This window comes from Camelus ferus, chromosome 10 (genome assembly GCF_009834535.1).
Source record: "Camelus ferus isolate YT-003-E chromosome 10, BCGSAC_Cfer_1.0, whole genome shotgun sequence".
In the NCBI taxonomy this organism is placed as follows: Eukaryota; Metazoa; Chordata; class Mammalia; order Artiodactyla; family Camelidae; genus Camelus; species Camelus ferus.
The window spans coordinates 33,184,262-33,205,976 of NC_045705.1; the positions used below are offsets into that span (position 1 = coordinate 33,184,262).

The 21,715-nt window shown below is 57.0% G+C and overlaps 1 protein-coding gene across 1 annotated transcript; it reads left to right on the forward strand.

Annotated features, from left to right (window-relative positions):
* Nucleotides 1-2,294: 2,294 nt before the first annotated feature.
* On the forward strand, nucleotides 2,295-17,004 carry RTN4RL2 (reticulon 4 receptor like 2). The gene is given in 4 exon segments (XM_032488701.1): nucleotides 2,295-2,681; nucleotides 8,362-8,786; nucleotides 8,788-8,844; nucleotides 15,630-17,004. Coding segments are annotated over 4 exon segments (1,263 nt in total). The 5' UTR covers nucleotides 2,295-2,650; the 3' UTR covers nucleotides 16,380-17,004.
* The last annotated feature ends 4,711 nt before the right edge of the window (nucleotides 17,005-21,715 follow it).

Below are 21,715 nucleotides of genomic sequence, written 5' to 3' on the forward strand. Positions count from 1 at the left end.
TTTTGACCGCCTGTGGCACACCCACATTTGGGGTGTCTTTTGGGGCTCCCAGGCCTGAAGGACAGGACTGGAGCCAAGGATGATTGGCAGGAGCACCCCCCTTTCCTGCAGCTCATCCCGGGGTGGGGGGACCCCTCCCAGCTTTGGGTCCCCAATTGTGTTGGGGGCCCAGGGTCCCACCCCCCACCCCTCTCAGAAGAGTGCTGGCCCAAGGAGCCGATGACAGCACACACCTGAGTCAGCCCCGCCGCCCACCCGCCCCTCAGCGTCTGTCTCCGCATCTTGTGATATTTCGCTCCCCGGGAGCCAGCCCCACTGCGCTCCGGAGGCAGCTCGGCAAACAAACCCAGCGACAGATTGTGCCGCGGCTCATTCCGGGGAAAGGACGCCAAATCCCACCCTGCTACCCCCAACACTCCCTCCCCGCCGCCCCCTCCAGGCCCTCCTCCCAGGCGCGGGCCTTCGGCAGGGTGGGTCCCGGGAAACGCAGGAACCCTGCCTTCTAGAGATGGGAGGGAGACTGGAGCCCCAGAGACGCCCCTTTCCGCTCCTACCTCATCTGAACATAAGACGGGCGGGGAGAGGAAATTTAGGCGCTCGGAGGGCGTGGGAGCCCAGGAAGGGCAAAGGATGGAGCCAGAAGGGGGCGCCCAAGCGTCAAGGTGCCAGAGGGCTCGGAGACGTCTAATGAAACGGGGTGGAAAGGGACGTAGGGACAGAGATAGCGAGACATAAAACACAAAGATGGAGAGGCAGGGAGCCACAAGGACAGAAGGGAAGCGACAGAGACACGGCCAGAAAGTGAGAGGGACAGAGAAGACAGTGACAGAAAGAAACAGATGCATAAAGGAAGGAAATGACAGGGAGACAGTAAGGAGGGGAGGAAGGGAGGGAGGGAACAGAGAGACGGAGACCATAAAATATGAATAAGATTTGGGGGAGAAAATTAGAGAAATCGAATGAGAACGAGGGAAGAATGACATTATGGATGGAACGGAGAATGAATGGAAAAATGAGACCAGCATTTATAAAGCGCCGACTGTATGCCAGGCGCTGCGTTGCGCTCTGGCGCAGACAGGAGAGGAGGAGCCAGAGAGTCAGGCGGAGGGGCGAGGGGTTTCTTTATAGGTGGAAGCGGCCGCCCGGGACTCCCGCGCTTCCTCCGGCCGGGCCCGGCTTCGCGCAGATGGCCCTCGCACCGGCGGTTAGGCGCCGCTCCAGCAGTCCCAACCCCGCCTGCGCCGCTTGGCCACGGTCCCCCAAACGGCTACCTCGAGGGCCCTGCGCCTGTCCTGCGCCGAAGGGGCTCTCAACGTCCGGATGCCCGACGCCCTGGACCAGGTCAAGGCCAGGGTGATCTGCATCGCCTCCTTTGTAAGGGGACGCTTAGGTCGCGGGTCTGCTGGTATCGCCCCGAACGAGGCCACGAGAGGCATGAGGGGCGCAAGGGGCCCCGAAGAAATCAGAATGCACCCCTCTTGAAAAGGAAGTAGAAGAAGCTCCCGTGAAGCCAAAGCTCTCCTCTCACCTTTAAATCTTCTATCCCCCTCGAGGGTGATGAGACACAAGCGCACCCAAACTTGCACTCGCTTGTAAATGCGTTAAGGGACTTACACACACCAGGGTGTACATACTCTGGCCACCCATCCCCAAGCTCGCTTGCGCCAAACTCTCACGCGGGCGCGCGTTTCCCACCAGGGCAGACACACATGCTGCTGGGCATTCAGCGGCTCATCGGTTCGCACACTCACGTAACCCTGCTTCCCCTGGCCCGTATAAAAGCGTGCAAGCACTCAGTCACACCTGCACAAGCGTCCTTGCGCGCGCATGCACGCGTATGTGCGCTGGTCTTGCACCCACAGACTCTTGCATAGACTATTCTTATAGTGGCACACACTCAGGGCTCGGGGTCCGGGAACGGAAGGGAAAGTGGAATCTTGGAGCTCTCCCAGAGGAGAGAAACGCTGGAGGCCTGGACATCGGGTGCCTGGCACCCGGCAAGGAGGGAGAGGTGACTCGGGAGCCCAGCTCCTCCAGGAAAGTTGGGAGGGGAAAAACTGGAGGAGTCCACGGGGTTCCCTTACACTATCGCACCCCCACAGGAAGGGATTTCTCTAGAAGCGTGGCGCCACGAAGGCGATCGAACACAGTCCTCCGGGTTTCCCAGGAAAGGGAGGGGTCTGTGATGGACGGGGCTAGAGAACCGCTCCCGCCTCCTAGTGGCCAGGAAAGGGTTAAGTCGTCCAGCTAGAAAGCGAGGGAGGAGCCAGGGAGTGCAGGAAGGAGGAGGGGTGGTTGGGAAGAGCCGTCCCCACTCTCCCTCCGCGAGCAGCCGGGGCGCACGGACCGACGGACTGACGGACCCGCGCGCTGCCTGCGCTGCTGGGGGGCGCGGGCACCGGTCGTCGACGGTCAGCTACAGCCCTCCCTGTCCCGTCACGCCCCGCCCCGTCCCGTCGGGGCCGATGGCTCCTCTCGAGGTCTGCAGTCCGGGGGGCGCAGGGTAGAGCGCCGCGGCCGGGCCACACAGCCCGGGGACTCCCGGGCCCTCCCGGAGCCCCGCGGAGTCCCCGCCGTCCGTCTGGCGGGCTCAGGGAGCGAGTGGGAGCGCCCTCCCCCCGCCGCCCTCTCCCCCGAGCGTCGAGACAAGATGCTGCCCGGGCTCAGGAGCCTGCTGCAAGGTAGGGATCCCAGCCTGCGGGAGGGCATCCTGCGGAGGGGAGCAGGGCGCCCCCTCCCCTGAGGGCGCGAGGGTGGGGCGGCGGTGGGTATGGGGGCACCCGGGGAGGGAAAAACGCTTAGCCCCGGGCCCCGCCCCCGCCCCCAGTGCCGCCGGCTGGAGCAGCGCACCCGACTCGGAGCCTGCCGGGCTGTGCCGGGAGCTCGTGACCGAGGAGGGATGCAAGGGGCGGGCGGACCCGGCTGGGAGGGGGAGGGAGGCTCAGGTTCCGCTGTCCCGGCTCCACCTGCTCCGGGGGACGCCGAGGACTCGGACCGGCTGGGGAAGCGCCGACTCAGCAGCTTCTCAGTGCCCGGTGCCTCAGCACTTTCCAGTCACCTGGGAGGACGGAGAATGTGGGTAGGGAACCGTCTGGGAGGACTGGGGGCGCAGAGAGAAATCCAAACGTCCCTCCCTGGTAGAACAGAGGGAGGGCACTAGAAACGGGTTAGTTCCCCAGACTGAGTGACAGACCGACAAGGGTGTGGGCCAGGGATTGGTGGTGGGGTGGGGAAGGCCGAGGGGGATAGGAAGGGCCCAGTCAAGGATGGAGAGAGTGGCTGGCAGAGGGAGATGGGGAGGAGGAGGAGGAATAGAGGTTAGACGGGAAAAGCTTGGAGGGAAGTGGGACCCTCGTTAAGACGGAGGAACAGGGAAGGAGAGGGGAGACCAGATTAGGCGAGGGGTGGAGGGCAGACTAGGGCCACTAGGGACAGGGGCCCAGAGCCTGAGGGTGGCAGTAATGAGAAAGAGAAAGAGGGCTGGGACCCTGAGGGCCAGGAAGGAAAGGGGAGTAGGAAAATCAGAACCCCAGAAACCAGAGGAGGATGGGAATGGTGGACAGAGATGGGGTGTCAGGAACAGGGAAAGAGGGTCAGGATGAGAACTAAGGTTGAGATGGGAAACCATAGATGGGAGAGGGGCTGGGTTAATCAGGATGGGGATAGGGGCTGGAAAGGGAGGGCGGGGAGAAAGGAGAGAAAAGGATGAGAGAGAGATCAGGGGGGCTGCCCAGAGATGAGACAAAGAGGCTTCTGGTAACCACTTCCACGTGGGAAGCCCTCCATTTCCAAAGCGCTTGCCTGACACATCCTTTCTCTCAGGGAGCGGCCAGTGGGGCCAGACCTTGGACTCTGAGCTCAGGGTCTTGGGGGCAGCTGTGAGGGTGAACGGTGAGGGCGGACATTCACATTCGAGTGGGGTGGCAGCCTTCAAGGGCAGGCACTCTGGCTGGCTCTGTGCTGCCATTTATATCTCGGGGCCTCGTCGTCGGATCCTGCCGCTGCCACCACGGTGACTGCTTATTTTGGGGTGTTACATTCTGGCAGGGTGAGAAGCTGTTTGCAGCAGCTCTAAACCTCCGTCACCCGCGTCAGTGCCTCCCCAGGCCCCTGCGTCACTGGCATCACCACCACCTCCTCAGCCCCTGCCCCCTCAGCAGCTGCCCAGAGGCCCCAGCCCTTCCTAGCCTTTTGAGTGTGGAGCTGTTGCTTCTTGTCTGGGACCCCGTGTGCCCCTCCTTCAGAGCCAGAGGCCTGGACTCCCTTTCCAGGGAGCATTTTCCTGGGGCTGCTCTGCCCTGTAGGTTGGCACCCTGGCTCTTGCCCTCCAGCCTGTGTCCGTCTGCTTCCTCCTCAATTTTCTTCTTTCACCGGGTCTCTGGACTAAAGGGGGACCTCCTGGGCTGAGAACTTTGTTTGTGAGCGTTGGTGCTCCAGGCTGATAGCCCGGAGTCCTTGACAACGGTCCCTCGGTGAATGGATACTTTTTGGCTCTGGGCACCTCAGCCTTCCAGGATCAATATCGGGTTCTGGCCTTTCTCTCTCTGTTCCTTCCCCCGGTCAGTTCTGGCCACATCTTTTGGACACTGGTCATTGCTTCCTGGCTCCCTGCTGTCCTCTAGAATAACCACAGCCTAGAGCCCAGGAGGGGAAAGTTGCAGAGAGCCTGGGTCCCTTCCTTGCCTTGACCCTGAACAGCCAAACAGACCCAGTGTCATTGCTGGCCCAGCCCTGTGCCCCTGGGTGCAGCTCCTGTCCCCCCGCCCCTGTTACCTGGAGTGCAGCAACTCTCACTCAGGTGGTTTCTGTGGATGACATGAGGATCTCCCAAAGAAAGGTCAGAGACATGGACTTATCCAGTCTGGGTTCCACCTTGTTCTAGGTGCATGACTTGAAACAACTCATTTCATGTGTGTGTGAGCCTCCCTCCCCTCGCCTGCAAATTGGGGGCCATAATGTTGATCTCCTGGGGATTACGTTATATTGTATTCTACACACAAAGACCTACAAATACAGTGGCTGGCACGCAGTAGGTGCTCACTAATGGATGGTTTCTGCCCATCCCTGCTCCATGCTCGCCTGCAACTCTAGCCATCACTTGCTGACTTGAGAAAAAAAGAAAAGGAAAGAGATAGGATGGGATGAGCAGAGGCGTGGAGGGTGGTGTTAGAATGGGCTTTCCTGGGCCCAGATAGTAGTGGAGTGATGACACGAAGCCTTTGAGAAAGATATTGGAGGCAGGCTGTCAGAGATTCAGGTCAGGAAGCCTGGGCTGCTCACTCAGAACTGGACCCTTCCCCTCCCCAGCCCTTGAGGGTACTCCCTGTGAAATAAGGGGTTTGCTCCTGTTGCCTGATGAGATGGCTGCATCTCCTGCTCTGACACTGTGCATCTTGCCCCAGTCTTTGCCAGGGAGTCACAAAATGGGGGCCGGGAGTGAAACTGTGGTCCTTGGGGAGAGAGAGAAGACACGGGCCGGGAGGGAAGGAGTGACGGGTTAAAGCCGTGAGAAGCAGAGGGTGGGGAAGGGACAGTGGCGAGAAGGAAAAGGGCACATGCCAGGCAGGGGCTGAAGGTGGAGGAGGGAGAGGAAGGCACCATTCACCAGGTCTGCCGCCTCTGCCCAGGAGCTCTCCAACCAGGCCCAGGGGCAGAGGCAGCCAGAGCCCCCCACCTTCCCCTCCTCCTCGCTTCCAGTGAGAGCCGCAGCCTGAATTATGGATGAGGCTCCTTGGGTTACAGCTGCTTTGCACAGTGGCAGCGAGGGCCAGAAATGGCAACAGAGTCACTGTTACGCAGCAGCTGTCACGGAGGGGCCCCCGGCCCAGGGCCCCTCCTCAGAGAGCCCACAGGGAACACCATCTCAGCCGTGGGAAGGTGGGCCGTGATGGGGGGAGATATAGTGGGCAAGAGGAGGGGATGTGGGGAAGGAAGCCCTCTAATGTGGGTGGGCAGGGGACCCGGGAGTCATGGGTAAGAGGGATGAGTGGGGCCCCTGCCAGTCCCTGCTGAGCCTCCAAGCTGGAAGAGACCCTGGTGCCAGGGGACTGGCTCCTGACTCTGGAGCACTCTGGGCTCGCATGTCCTTCCCTCTGTCTCTCCTGGGGGAACAGTCGGCTCCAGAGGCTGTGGAAAAAGCTCCGTAATCCTCCTGAGGGCTGGCGGCCTCCTGAATGCACTCTCTGTGAGCTTCTGGCTAAGGGATGGGATTAAGGGATCACAGAGAGATTTGGCTTTCTCTGGTGTCAAGTCCTTGGGGGAAGCGAGCTTAGAGGGTGACTCCACCAGGAAGGGAAGTGCCCTAGCCTATCATCAGGAGACTCCTTTCTGGCCCTTGCCCTGCCAACCACTTTGCTGTGTGACCTTGGGCAAGTTGCTTGCCCTCTCTGAGCCTCAGCTGTCACCTCAGTAGAACCAGAGTTCAAATAGGATGAACACGGAGGATTTTTCCAGCTCTGAGATTTTGTGTTCTAAGCCCAGAACCTCAGCCCTCTTGAAACCCACCCAGGGCTCTCCCTACTGGGTCCCCATACCCCACCCTGCCTGGTTGGGTTGAGGGGTGAGAGACGTGCTCCTCCACCCCACGTGGCTCTGAAAAACTCAAGAGGAGAAAGTAATCGTGAAACGCCGCACGGGGGAGGGGTGAGAAGGGCCGAGAAACGCGGAGGTGGTGTGAACGAATGAACAGCAGCCGCTGTGTCACTGAGTATTACATCACACCCAGCCTACACACGCACGGGGCCCGGTATTCACACACGCGCGGAGGGCGGCGGACACACCCTTGCACGCCCGGCGCGGGGAGGGGCCGGGGACACTCGCCGTGGGACGGGTCCCCCACCTGGCGCCTTCACATCCCCCCACGGGAGGAGGTGCAGGAGCAGCCGTGATGTCCACGCCACACGCGGGGCCTGTGGGCGCCAGGTGCACACCCCGGGCTCAGCAGCACTTCGTGGAGAGAGCGCCCAGCTCACACACACATTCACCCACAGCAGCCTCTGACACGAGGCATACGGAAGTCATGGACCCCTCAGGCTCTCCCTCCGTGTCTCGGAACCCGGGAGCCCAGGATCTCAGGTCCTTAGGTCCAAGGATGGCGTCTTCCTCTGCCTTGGCAGGCCTAGGCCACTGCTTGGAGCAGAAGGTGCTCACTGGATCTGTACCCAGGGGATAACCACCTGGCTTTTGGGGTGTAGGCTCTCCTTCTCCCAGACAAACCTGCCAGAAGGAAATCCCAAGATTTCTGAAACTCATAATGAAGGGCAGAGGTCAAGCCAGTTTCAGCCCAGAACTTTCATCAGCTGCAGGAGAGGGGCAGAAGGCCAGGGGACAGGGGTGGATGAGGGGCCCTGCACCTCCTGCTGTAGCCCAGGGATACTGGGGCCTAGGCACAACTCTTCAGCCCCAGACCCTTGGGCCTCCCTGGGCCTGCCCCTCCATCTGTAGCACAAGAAGGTTGGATCACAGCCAACTTTCAAAAGTTACTTTGAAAAAAACTGTTTAAGTGACTTTGAATGAGAAGCACTTGGGGTGTAAAATGCAGGTTCCCGGGCTACCCCCAGGATGCTGATTGAGCACAGGCAGGGCGGAGGACACTGCCTGCTTTCCAGGATCCCTGGCTGATTCTGTTGTAGGTGGCTGGTGGCCCCTGTTGAAGACCCACTGCCCCCTGGTCCCCAAGAGCCCTTCCAGGGTGGATAGGTGAAGGAGGAAGGCTGCGGTCAGCAGTGGGTCAGCAAGACAGGACCTCAAGGGAAGCCTGAGGGCCATTTCACACGGTCTTTAGATTCACAGAGGGTCTCAATTTAGGTCCATCCATTCTCAAATGGGGTTGATATTGCTCCCCAGGTGATATCTGCCCATGTCTAGGGACATTCTGGTTATCATAACGGGGCCCAGGGGAGAGGGGGAGAGGTGCTATGCATGTGGTGGGTTGAGGACAGGGATGCTGCTAAACACCCTACGTAGGACATCATATAGGAGTGCCCCATAACAAAGAACTGCCCTGCCCACCTCTCAAGACCAAGGTTGAGAAGCCCTGACTGTTAACACGGTCAGATCTACCATAGTGAAAACAGGAATGAAAGTGGACAGTCACTCTGATCACTCATCAAACAACTTTCAACCTATCGCAGTGCTTTCTACAATGTCCTCTTGGCATTTCTTTACTTTTTAATATACTGGGAGCCTCAAAAAGCGGAGGCCTCTAGCAACTCTGAGGTTGTACCCAGAATCCCCCACCCCACTAGGAACACAAGGCTCCCAGCCAGGGTCCCACTAGGGGTGGGTGGGCTCCCCCCCCCCCCAGCTGGCACTCCCACCCCAGCCATCCACCCAGAGAGGCCCCCCTCCCTCTCCCCGCAGGTCCCGCCTCGGCCTGCCTCCTGCTGATGCTCCTGGCCCTGCCCCCAGCAGCCCCCAGCTGCCCCATGCTCTGTACCTGCTACTCGTCCCCGCCCACCGTGAGCTGCCAGGCCAATAACTTCTCGTCGGTGCCGCTGTCCCTGCCGCCCAGCACGCAGCGCCTCTTCCTGCAGAACAACCTCATCCGCACGCTGCGGCCAGGCACCTTCGGGCCCAGCCTGCTCACCCTGTGGCTCTTCTCCAACAACCTCTCCACCATCTACCCGGGCACCTTCCGCCACCTGCAGGCCCTGGAGGAGCTGGACCTCGGCGACAACCGGCACCTGCGCTCTCTGGAGCCCGACACCTTCCAGGGCCTGGAGCGGCTGCAGTCGCTGCACCTGTACCGCTGTCAGCTCAGCAGCCTGCCCGGCAACATCTTCCGCTGGCCTGGTCAGCCTGCAGTACCTCTACCTCCAGGAGAACAGCCTGCTCCACCTACAGGTGAGCCTGCCCCACTCCGAGACACACACACACACACACACACACACACACACACACACACACACACACACACACACACACTCACACACACTCACACACACACACACACACACACACACTCACACACACACACACACACACACACACACACCTCTCCCGGCTCCTCCATCCCTGTGCGCAGGGGACACCCTTCTGGCCTCAGGGTCTCAGCCCCTCTATTTCTCTGTCCCTTTTCCATCTTTCTGTCCCTCCCGCTTTCTCCAGGGGCTTTTCTTTATTTTGGCTCTTCTGGCTATCTTTCACCCAAGCCCCCATCTGACTCCCTCTGCCTGTCTGTCTGTCTCTCCCTTTCTGTCCCTCTCTGTCTCGCTCCCGAACTTGCCTCCCCCATCTGTCTCCTGCCTCTTCTGTCTATCTCCCTTCACACGCCCACTCCACACACACCCCCGTGTCTGTCTGGGTGTGTGTGTGTCTCTCTTTCTGTGATCTCTCCTTCCCCCGCCCCGTGTTTGCCTTCGGGGGACTGCCTGTCCCCAGGCACCCCAGCCCCAAGACCTTCATGGCTGCTCTTCTCACCCACCCCCATGCCCTCCCACATCATCGGGAGGTGGAGCGAGAGGGCAGAGCCACTGCAACTGGTACCCCATAGAAGGTTCCACCTCTCTCCATCTCGCTGGGTAGTGGGACCAGGGGGAACCCTGCCCTTCTGAGACGCTGTCCCCCAAACCTGTTGTCTCAGTGCAATGGGAGAAAGCAAAATGGGTAAAGAGCTGTTAAGTAGCTGGAAAGTGGATGCCCTGAAAACGGAAGGAAAAACAGTAATTGCTATCTATTGTTATTATTATTGATCTCAATATTGTTTATTGTTGTTGTTATGCTGACTGTTTGACAGTCAGGTCCTCCCACTCTATTTCCTCAGGAAGCAATAACACACCCTCCAAACCACTCTGGGAGAAAGTTCTCTCTGGATATCCAAACTCTCCCCTCTCCCCACATCAACCTGGAAGGCACTTCCTCCTCCCCACCCCGGGGCTGGGGCCGAACTGGTCGCCCACGTGCAGATTTGAGGCTGATAATGAGAATAGCTATAGTAATAATAATTTAACATTTATTGAGCCCCCAGGATGTGTGAGGTGCTGAGAAAAGAGCAGTGAACGAAACAGAAACTCATGCCTTCACAGAGAGCATTCTAGTGGTGGAGACAGACCAGGAGTAAAGTATACAGTATGCTGGGGAAATATGTTGTGTGCTATTATTATTATATAAATAATGATAATAGCCCACTAGCACTTAGCAGGCACACTATGTGTCAGGCCCGGTGCTTAGGACTTTCCAGGTATCAGCTCTGACGTTCACAAGTGTGTGACATTTTTTCACCTCTATGGGCCTCAGTCTTTCCTTCTGTAAAATGGGGGTAGCCATAGCATCCAGCTCCTAGGGAGCGTTAAGTGCATGAATAATTTGTAAAGTACTTGGAATAGTGCTTGGCATATGGTAAGCACCATACAGATGCTTGTTAAAGTGCTATTTTAAAAAGAGAAGGGGGGAGGGTAGAGCTCAGTGGTAGAGCGCATGCCTAGCATGCGTGAGGTCCTGGGTTCAATCTCCAGCACCTCCATTAAAATAAATAAATAAACCTAATTACCTCCCCACACACACACACACACACACAAATTGAAAAAAAAAAAAAGACAAGAGGAGAGGGATATAGGTCAGTGATAGAGCACATGCTTAGCATGTATGAAGTCCTGGGTTCAATCCTCAGTACTTTTTTATTAGAAAATAAAAAGGGAAACAAGCCTCATTTAATATTGGTCTCGGTGAAATGGTCCATCTTGGACCCCATCCTGAAGATTTGGATGGTCAACTTCAAGGATTATACTGAGACCATGGGTGGGTCCCAGAACACCCCCCCCCTTTTTTTTTCACTTCTTAACTTTGCACTTCATGGTTTCCAAGTGAGCTCAGCCACCTCATCTCATTTCTACAGCCCTGTCGGGAGACTGTTTACACCTCCTTACAGATGAGGAAGTTGAGAGCAAGGGTCCCAAAGACTTTGTCCCAAAGTCTCTAAAGCCACCATTGGTGTGACTGGAGACTGATGCGTTCTCATGCCCAACCTCACAGCAGGCTGGCGGCAGGGACAGAGGATGAGGCCACACAGCTAGGAAGACCTGGTGGTACTTGAACTTCCATGGCGTGATGACATTTCAGGCCCTTTTCCTCACCGAGAACTCTCCCCTGGGGTCTGTCCGGGTGCAGGGAGGATGGTACTCCGAAGTCCAGCAGAGCGGGCTCATTTTTGAAAGCACACACTTTGGAGTCTGCCAGACCTAAGTTCAAATCCCAGCTCCCGTATGACTTTGGACAAATTACTTAACCTCTCTCCACCTCCATTTCCTCATCTGTAAAATGGCAATCATGATGTTCTTAACAACAGTACTTATCTAAGAAGTTTTGTAAGGGTTAAAATTTAGCACAGGGCCACATCAATACATGCATGCTGTCGTAATTCTTATTATTGTTATTACTAGTAGTCTGACGGCCACTACTACTGAGACCCTTTCCTCCTTATCAGCATATATTCGTTGTTCAGAATGGGGAAGCTGGGGTCCACGCACCTGAGTTTGAATTCCTGCTCTGCTGTTTTCTGACTTATTTAACTTCAGGCAAGTTGCTTCCCCCCTCTGAACCTCAGTTTTCTCATCTTTAAAGTGGGAATAATAAAAATAATACCTTCCATAAAGAATGGCTGTAAAGAGTAAATGAGTTAGTATACGTAAAGCACATCGTTCAGTGCTGAATAAATTATGTCACCACGACCTGATCCCCCATCAACTCAGTCCACAGTGGCAACCAGGGTCTGGGGACAGGAAAAACCTGGGCAAGGGGGACCTTGAGTGGATGCCAAGGGGTCTCCTGAAATGGGAAGTGTCTGTTCTGCACAGCCCTGGCATGAATGGTCCAGGGCATCATGGGAAGGAAGCATCTTTACACCTGGCCCTTTAGAGAAGAGAAAGAAAGACACAGCATCTGCCTGTGAAATGCCTGGAAAAACTAGGCTGGGAGATGCCACAGGCAGGTGGGGAAGCATGCGGGCTGGGGTGAGAGCCACAAAATGCAGGTGTGACCCAGTATGGAGCCAGGCCTGCCCTGAGACGGGAGCTCTGGAGGAGGCAAGAAGACCACAGCTTTTCAGGATGAGGAAGGTGGAAATGGAAAGGGGGTGGGATGGAGGGTCTCAGGGACCGTCTGCTGTAAGCCAGGCACTGTGCTGGGTGTCAGGGATTCAGGAGGGAACAAAAAACAGTGTCCTTGCTCTCCTGGAGCATATTTCCGACTGGAGTGGAACCAGATGATAGAGACAGTCATCCCTCTTTTAATCACTAGAGCAGCCTGCATGGTGTAAAAGAGCAGTCTTTACATTCAAGCAGATCCAATTTGCTCTGTGGCTTTGGGCAAGTTACTCAACCACTCTGAGACTCAACGGGCCCATCCATGAAATGGAGGAAAAGGCTTATAACTCAGGGGTTTGTTGAGAGAATTAAAGGAGATGCTACTTGAAAAGGGCTCAGCTTGTCTAGTCCAGAGGAAGCATCACTTCCCCCATTCAGCAGCTGAGGACACTGAGGCTTACAGGAGTTAAGTGACCAATCCAAAGTCACTCGATTCATAAGGGGCACAGCTTCGAACTGGCCCAGGTCCCTCTGACTCCAGAGAGCAGCTGTTCAGAGTCCTGTCTCCAGAGTTCACATCTGCATTCCACTACATATTAGCTGTTCAACCCTAGGCCAGTCACTCGCCTTCTCTGAGCCTCCCTCTCCTAACCTTTGAAAGGGGGAGAATAACATTAGCTGCTTCATAGGGCTGTGACGGTTAGGTTACTACACGGGATCTGTGTAGCACAGAGCTTGGCACACAGTGAGCACTCGGTTAGTCAGCTGCTGACGCAAATGATTGCGATGATACCCAGCGTAGATTGGTGAGCACTGTGAGCGGCGGTGCCTGGCACAGCGTAGATACTCAGTACAGCTTTGTTCAATGAATGAGGTACATTCCAGGGCTCACTTGCTCATAAATATCAGATGAGGATGGATCTTAATGATCAATGATCTCAAGTCCCTTGTTTCACAGATGAAAAAAACTGAGGCTCAGAGAGGTGCCTGGAGCTGCCCAAGGTCACACAGTCCAGCAGCCGACTTGAATAGTGCCAGAAATGAGCTGGGAGCTTGGAGGGAGGCAAGGTTAAGAACAGGGTGCTGTCCGGGGAAGGGGGCAGGGATGCTGCCTTGAGATTCCAAACGGATGCAGAGAGCTGTGAACTGGCCGGCTGGGGGAGGTGAGGGAAATGTGGTTTTCGAAATGGAAGAGGATGACTTTAGCAGAGGCTCTCAGCCCAGAGGGAGGGGGTGATAGGGAGGGTGGTGGGGGAGGGCGAGGGCTGTGAAAGTCAAGAGCTTATTAATGCACAGAGAACAGTTTTAACGGTGGAGAGAGGAAGGACCAGATTTGAGAGTTACAGCCCGCCTGAGGAAGTGGCAGAGGGATTTGGCAACAGCTTGGATGCGGGGTGGGGGGAGCGGTGGGGAATGGACCCCCAGGCTGAGGCTCAGAGAGGGGAGGGGCAGGATTCTTGAAGAAGGACTAAAGGGAAGATAGGGTGATTGGAATCAGGAATTCTGTAGCCCAAAAATTGAGGCTGTGGGTCAAAGGTGCCTGAATTCCCCAGGGTCTCTGAACTTTTGATTTTTCCTTCCTGACCTCCTGAAGTCCCCAAAGTGACAATTACCTCTGCTCCCTCTCTGCCTCCCCCATATTCATCCTTTGACCAGGTATCTCTGGGTGCATCCTACTCTTGCTGACACTCCATAAAGAAGAGAACCTTAAATAGGTGTTTGAGTGGAAGGAATTCAGAGCCTGCCACTGGGTGGGCCAGAAAAGGACAAGGGGACCAGGCCGGGTTGGGCCAGGCTGAGGCCACAGAGATTCGGAGCCTGCTGGAGACCTGAGCTGGGCGTGGGGCGATGGCAGCAGGGGGCGGAGAACGCTGGTGTCAGAGGCAGCCGAGAAGGTTGAGGGGGATGGATCTCAATGTGGCCAAGAGGAGGGCTCTTGGCAGGCTCAGTTCCTGTAGCGGAGAGGGCGGAAGCCAGATGGGAGGGGGCGAGAAAATGCAGGAGCACAGGAAGGTGGAGGCTGTGGGTGTGGGCTGGGAGTCAGCGCCCTCCCCCCCACCTGAGAGCCTGAGACCAAGTTCCTGGGTGGGGAGGGGGATCCTCTCCCCAGGCAGGGAAGGGTGGGAGAGCCACAGACAGGAAACAGGACCCCAGGATGAGCTGGCTTGAACAGAGAGGATGCTCTGGGCCCCCAGAACCAGGCCTCCTGGGCCTGCTGACCACGTGATGTCCTACACAGGAGGGGAGGACCTCAGTCCTGGGGCTCAGTGCTCTCTGTGAAAAAAAAAAAAAAAGTAGGCTGGGCTGGTGGACCCAAATATGGTTGCCCATCACCAATACCTTGGTGAGCTGGGTAAAATGCAGAATCCAGCCCCCTGCTTTTTCCCCTCCGTGGAGCATGCCCACTCCTCCACCCCCTGAACCACAGTTCAAGGTCCTTCCAGCACTAATATGGTCTAATTCAGAGACTCCCAGCCTTATGTGTGGGACGGCCACTCTAAGGGGACAATGATGCAGGACATCAGGGCAGCAGGCTTCCTTCCCCTCCGCTATGGCCTGGGGAGGGTGGACCTGACAATTGGTCCCCTTAATATCCCAGCCCAGCAACAGAACTTTGGGGCCCCAGGTAGCTCCTGTGTTAGAGGAAAAGGGATGGGACCTAATTCTAACTGAATCCCTATTGTCATAATAACCACCCTTTATTGATAGTGATCTGCATGCCCACCCGGTACTGTATCCTCACATGATCTAACCCTCCCTTAGCCTGCTGAGAGGGTTGTTCTCTGCATTATACCTACTGAGGAAACTGAGGCTCAGTGAGACTAAATAACTTGCCCAAAGTCAAGCAGCTGGGAAGAGGGCAAGCTGGATTTGAACGGGGGTTCTGCTGACTCCTGGGCCTGTAGGCTTCATCACTGGGCCAAATCCCAGTGTGCCAGGCACTCTGCCCAGCACCTCCCCCATCTGATCTGTATGTGGACTGTCTTCTTGAAACCTCAGAACAAACCCAGGAGGAGGGACACTCACCCTCACTTTATGGCTGAGGAAACAGAGAGCTGGCTTGGCCAAGTTCACAATCATTGCTAACGCAGAAAATGCCCACCACGTGTATTAATACATGTTGCTTCATTTCATCTCCACATCTTACAGAGGAGGAAACTGAATCACAGGGATACTGAGAGATTAGCTCAAGTGTCAGCTAATGACAGGGCCAGGATTTGAAGTCTGGAAGGCTGGCTCCCAGTCTGCATGCTTAGCCAAATCAGAGGTTCTCATTCTCCAAGTGTGGTCCTCCCACCAGCAGCATGAGCATCACCTGGTAACTTGTAAAGACACGCAGAATCTCACCTCCGCCTCCCCCTCCCTCGCTCAGGATCTGCTGAATCAGAAGCCCTGGGCAGGGCTCAGGGATCTCTTTGGCTTCTGATGCCCCTCAAAGTTTTAAGAATGATATTGCTTCTCTCACATTAACCCCTAAATAGGTTAGAGGAGGCAGGATTGGAACCCAGGACTCAGAAGGTCAAACCCTTTCTGTTCTGCCACGACGAAATCCACACGTGTCTCAGGACCACTCTCTTCTTCTCGCCACCCTCCCCCGCCCCCCGCCAGGATGACCTGTTCGCGGACCTGGCCAACCTGAGCCACCTCTTCCTCCACGGGAACCGCCTGCGGCTGCTCACGGAGCACGTGTTCCGCGGCCTGGGCAGCCTGGACCGGCTGCTGCTGCACGGGAACCGGCTGCAGGGCGTGCACCGCGCGGCCTTCCGCGGCCTCAGCCGCCTCACCATCCTCTACCTGTTCAACAACAGCCTGGCCTCGCTGCCGGGCGAGGCGCTGGCCGACCTGCCGGCGCTCGAGTTCCTGCGGCTCAACGCCAACCCCTGGGCGTGCGACTGCCGCGCGCGGCCGCTCTGGGCCTGGTTCCAGCGCGCGCGCGTGTCCAGCTCCGACGTGACCTGCGCCTCCCCGCCCGAGCGCCAGGGCCGCGACCTGCGCGCGCTCCGCGAGGCCGACTTCCAGGCCTGCCCGCCCGCCGCGCCCACGCGGCCCGGCAGCCGCGCGCGCGGCAACAGCTCGTCCAACCACCTGTACGGCGTGGCCGAGGCCGGGGCGCCCCCCGCCGACCCCTCCACCCTCTACCGCGACCTGCCCGCCGAAGACCCGCGGGGCCGCCAGGGCGGGGACGCGCCCACCGAGGACGACTACTGGGGGGGCTACGGCGGCGAGGACCAGCGGGGCGAGCAGACGTGCCCCGGCGCTGCCTGCCAGGCGCCGCCGGACTCCCGCGGCCCCGCGCTCTCGGCCGGGCTCCCCAGCCCTCTGCTTTGCCTCTTGCTCCTGGCGCCCCACCACCTTTGACTGCGGTGCTGAGACTGAAGGGGCGGGTGTGTCTCCCCTCCACCCCCCATCCCCCATCCCCCATCCCCCGCTGCTGCTCTGGCCCATCCCCGCCCTTGCGGCCTTGTTGCCTTCTTTCCCCTCCCAGCTCCTCTCTTCCCCTGGGACCAGGCCACCTCTCCCTGCCTCCCAAGCTGCTGGCTTATGGCAGCCCCAGGAGGGCCTGTCCGGTGGCTCAGCCCTCTTCTCCCTAGCTCTGGCCATTAATACCCGTCGCCATCCCAAGGCTGGGTGGGCACCGCAGGCAGCCGCTGCCCCTCCCCCAGTGCCCGCAGTGGACTCGGGACGGGCTTTGTCTGCAGAGCATCTCCCACCAGCACAGCCTTTGGAAGCTCCCGGGAAGGGAGCCCCACCCAGGAGCCCTTTGGAGGGTTGCCTCAGTCGGGGCCAGGCTAACCCTCGGCCCCTGCTTATCCTAGCCCCCCCTCAACCTCCCGACACTGGAGAAATACTTTTCTCCTAAGTCTACCCTGGACACTTTTTAGGGTGCCTGGAGAGAACTTTCCTCTCCGCCATGGCCCCTGTGTGGTGAATATCAACAGAAGTTGTTTGGGAAAAAAATTTATTAAAAAATTCTATTATTTTATCTTCTGTAAGATTTGTTGGCTCACGACCTCAAACGTGGGAGGAGGGCTTAGAACCATCAGGATTTCAGGGCCAGGGGGGCCGTTCCACGCCATCAAAGTCTTCTTGCTGTTCCCCCTATGATGAGAAGCTGAAGCCTGTGGAAGAGGGGTGTGACCCTGGAGTCCCAGGCAGGCCAGGTGAAGTGTGACTGCCAGGAGTGGGTGCTGATGGCACCTCACCTCATTTGTCCAGGAGAAGCAGCTATAGCTGACCTTCAGTTGTCTGTGCCTGAGGAGCTAAGCCTGGGGAAGGCCTCCAGCCCTGGCTAATGGTTCCCTGCCAGGCCTTGTTCCTTCAGGAAAGCAGTTCCCACTTTCTTCTGCAGGGAGGAGCAACATGGACAGCCATGGTCACAGCCAGCCCAAACAGGGCTTGGGGCATCTGAAAATGGCACCTCTTCCTCAGGGCTCTTGCAGCCCCACACCAGAGCAAACACGTTAGCAAACAGAGCCTAAGGCTGGATTTCAGCTCGCACTTGCCCACCTCAGCTGGGTGCCCTTGTGCAGTGTGCAGCCTGTACAGCTGTACACAGCAACCCTGTAGACAAATGGTCTCTTTCTCTTGGCTCCTGTGAAGTAGAAGGCATCAGGGAGGAATCAGGTCAGAGAAGCAGTTCTCCAAGCAGGTTAGAGGAGAAACCAAGAGACTAGGGTGATCAGAGGGGCAAGAATCCCAAGTTGGGGGTGTCTTGCTGGCTTGAGGTGTGATCAGAAGCTTCATCTTTCCAGTGTGTGGAGGAGAGGCTGTGGAAAGGAAAGAGCCCTGGCTAAGAAGGACTTGGGTGAGTCTCATCTGACAGAAACAATTGGGGAGACATTTGACAGTTTAAATTTAGGATTAAAACTCTAACTTTGGATCTGGGAAGAGAAAGAGAGGGAACCTGGGTGTCAGGGCTCAGGGATGCTGAGATTTTGTGACTCTGGCCAGACAAGTCAGAAGAATGGGAAGAAGAGGAGGTAGAAACGTGAAAGAATGAACATCTAAGGCCTGAGGCAGGTGGACTTTGGATAAGGATGTGGGGTTGGTGGTGAGGGCACAGTGCTGAATCTGGGGTCTCACAGGGACCTGTGTCAGGCTGGCTTTGAGGAGGCCAATGAGTGCGACTAGGGGGCCTGTCAGGCAAGAGCTCTGATGGAGGAAGGGCTGCTGGGGCCTGGGCAGGGGGAGGCGGGAGGATGCTGGTAAATCAGAAGCAGGCTGTCCAGGTCACAGAATTATCGTTGTGAAATATTCATGGGCCTTTGGTCCAGATGCTATTTCGGAACAGTGAAAGCAAGAGGAGTGTGTGAGCCCCAGGAAAAAGCCTACAGCAGTGCCACTTTCCCCCACCCCCACTGCCGGCCCCCACACGCCCAGACAGACCTACGGACGCCCGTCACGTGCACACCCACGCTCACACGCTCTCACACATACACTTACACAAAGCGGAGCTAGAGAGCACGTGCAGGCATGCCAACACCCACGGGTCCCAGAAACAGGCAGATGCACCCCCAATGCCGACACGCATGCGCAGACGCTCGCAGGGACCCCTGCACAGAAACCATCCCCAGATATCTCGTAAGCACGACCCCAGCCTCTCCGAACAACCCAGATTGACAGCCCTGAGCTGCACACACCCTGAAATAAGAGGGACTTTCAAGGCCATCCAGTCGAACCCCCACCACTGCTCTGAGGGGGCAGTGGAGGCCCAGAGAGGGGAGAGGGTTTTGTCAAGACTCCCCATCCCTGAAAGAAACAAAACCCACTCACCTCCCGCATTCTGTGAGTCTGCCTGACACCCAGCCTAGTTGTAGTGACCTCGTCCCTTTCTCTAGTCTTTCATCTGCTCGCTCACCCAGTCCCCCTCCCAGCCTCAATCCAGCCCTCCTTTTCCATTCCCCCTACTACCTTCCTGCTTCATCTCATTACCTCATGCCTAGAATATGGAAGAAAATAGCAGTAACCTCCTCCCCGGTTTTTCTACATGCAGTCTCTCTCTCCCTCCCACTCAGCCTGCCCGTGGTAGCCGGATTCATCTGATCACAATTTGCATTATGTCATTATGTTACTCTGGAACCTACAATGGCTCCCTATTTCCTGCAGGTTAAAGATGAAACACCCTAAGCGAAGCATCAAAGACCCTTCAGATTCTGGTTCCAACTGCCTTTCTAGCTTTTCCTCTCCTGGCCTCACCCCAAACCTTCACTCCAGCTAGAAGGACTGCATGCTGGCCATCAGTTAACCCACAAACCTACTTTGAACCCTCCCTAAAGTTCCTCAGTCTCCTCCAAACTAGGAACCGTCTCCTCTTGTCCTCTGATGACAGACTCCAGAGCCCTACCCCAAGGCCAAAACTGCATCTCACTGACCTTATCTTATCCATGGGGGTTCTTTTCCTGTGTTTCAAAGCTGCTGGTGGAGACTCAGGCTAGGGTTCCCTCCAAGCAGATGGCTGCCCCCCACTGGCCACCTTGGGTATCACAGCCAGGCTCCCCCATCCTAAACTGGGAGTGAGCATCTATCTGCCTGGAGAGAGGAAGAGAAGGACGCCAGATGACAAGGTTTATAAGCCCTTAAACCTCTAAGGTTCTTACACTCAGAGTGGGTGGCGGGTTTTCAGCCCTGCTTTCTGAGCTGCTGGCTCCTGACTTTAGCTCCCTAATCCATGAGAGAACCCCTTTCCTATGAAATACAAAGATTTTCGGAGGGTGGGAGGGGTGCTCCCAGGACACTGCTGAAAGGAAATTGCACCCATCAGACTCTTGAGAGGCCACCAGGCCAGGAACAGTCCAGGTGGCAGGCCCAAGGTCCAGCTGGGGTCAGGTTTCTAGATGAATTTTTAATGCTTCCAGCCAGATCTGTCAGATGTTCCGAAACCCGAGCATCTCCTTTCATCTCTGTACGTGATGCCCTTCCCCATCCCTAACTGCCCCTGGGGGTGGGGCAGGGAGGGTAGGCCTGGGTCAGCTACGCAGCAGCCTCCTGAGAAATGATTTGGGGGAAGTAGAAGAATGAGTGACCTAGTTATTTTCTCACTTGCTGTGTGACCTTGAGCAAGTTACTTAACCTCTCTGAACATCCCTGGTTTTGTTTTGCATTTATAACCTGGGGGCAATAGCACCTGCCTAAACTGAGTTGTGGAGTGTACGTGCAATAGCCCATGGAAAGGTGACCTGCATGTTTGCTGTTATTTTTCCTCAAGCCCTGCCTCTCTCCTGTTTTCTTCCAACGCCAGAGGTGCCTTTGGCTCTTTCTTTTGGAGGTGGGAACGTTGGCTTCGCCATTATCTGCTAAGATCCAAACTACCTACCCCAAGGTTCTTTGGCCTTCTTAGAAACTTCAGACATGATGGTGGAAGGGAAGTGAGACAGTGAGGCAAGGCTGGTGAGAGAAGAAAATGGAGCAGCTGAGGCAGAGGGGAGGGAAGCAGGCTGCAGAGAGACGAAGGGTCAGCCCTACTCAGAGAAGAGCCAGGAGCAGACTCATTCTTTCTTTCTCCTTCCTTCCTCCCTCCCTCCCTTCCTTTTTTCCTCCCTTCCCTCCTTCTTGGCACCTTCCATATCCTCTAGTACTCTCTCACCGGAAGCAGAGATGGCCCTCCTGAGCAGAGGTGAGGTCAGGAGCACGGAGGAGGGGTTGGGAGTAGGGGTCCAGGGCTGTTGATGAATCTTTCCAGCCCATCAATTCCCTGCAGAGCGTTTCTGAAAAATGAAGGTCTCCTGTATCTGATTTAGGTGGGAAACTGCTAAGATGCAGATTCCTGAGCCCCTCCGCCCTGCTGAACCAGAGCTCCGAGGGAGCCCTGGAATCTGTATTTTAACATGTGGGGGTGGGTTATCAAGCTCTCTAAAGGCTAAGAAATAACTCCTCAAAGGTGGGGTGGTCCCTGGGGACAGACAGAAGAAAGCAAAGGGAGAAGAGTTAGATCCCTCCCCTACCAAACACACACACACCCCCTCCACACTTGGTGGAAGTTACAGACAATGCTGCATGGAGAGGGTGATGCCCAGGATGGGAAAAAGGATGAAGGAGGCAGTGAGAGGACTCCAAGACAGACAGGGGAGGGGGGTGCAGGGAATGTGATACCCAAGGTAAGCAACCACAGGCAGAAACAGTCACTTGCAGGGTGTCCCCACCCTTCGTGGCGACCTGAGACCCTGAACGTCTGGTCCCGGGATGTGAACTGGACTCCTTTGTTTCTGGGGCGTGGGGTCAGGGAGGAGGCCTCATCCTCAGACACCAGCGCCCCTTCCCGGAGGTTCAACGTACAGATAAACGAATACACATCGACCCATCACTCCCCAACCCCTACCCCGGCCAGAGCCCTCCAGCCCCCTCCTCGGGTCCGGCCTTCTTCTGACCTTCTCCCCCCGCCCTACCCGCCCCCAGCCCCGCCCCCGTCCCAGCTCATCTGCATAAAGTTCCAATTAACACATTTTCCCTCAGCTATTTACGATCCCGGCAGTAGTTAGCTCCCAGCTCCGGAGCCCGCTGCCTGACGCCCCCTCGCCCCTCGGAGTTGTGGCCCCATTAACCCTTGCGACCCGGGCCTCTCCCTGCAGCCTTGACCCCGCGGGCCTGGCCCGCGCCCGGAGTCCGGGGGGTGGGGAGCGCGCCCCGAGGGGACGGCGGGCTCTGCCGCAGGCCAGAGGCCAGTGCTCTCCGGGAAAAAGGCAGGAGCTGGCCCGCCC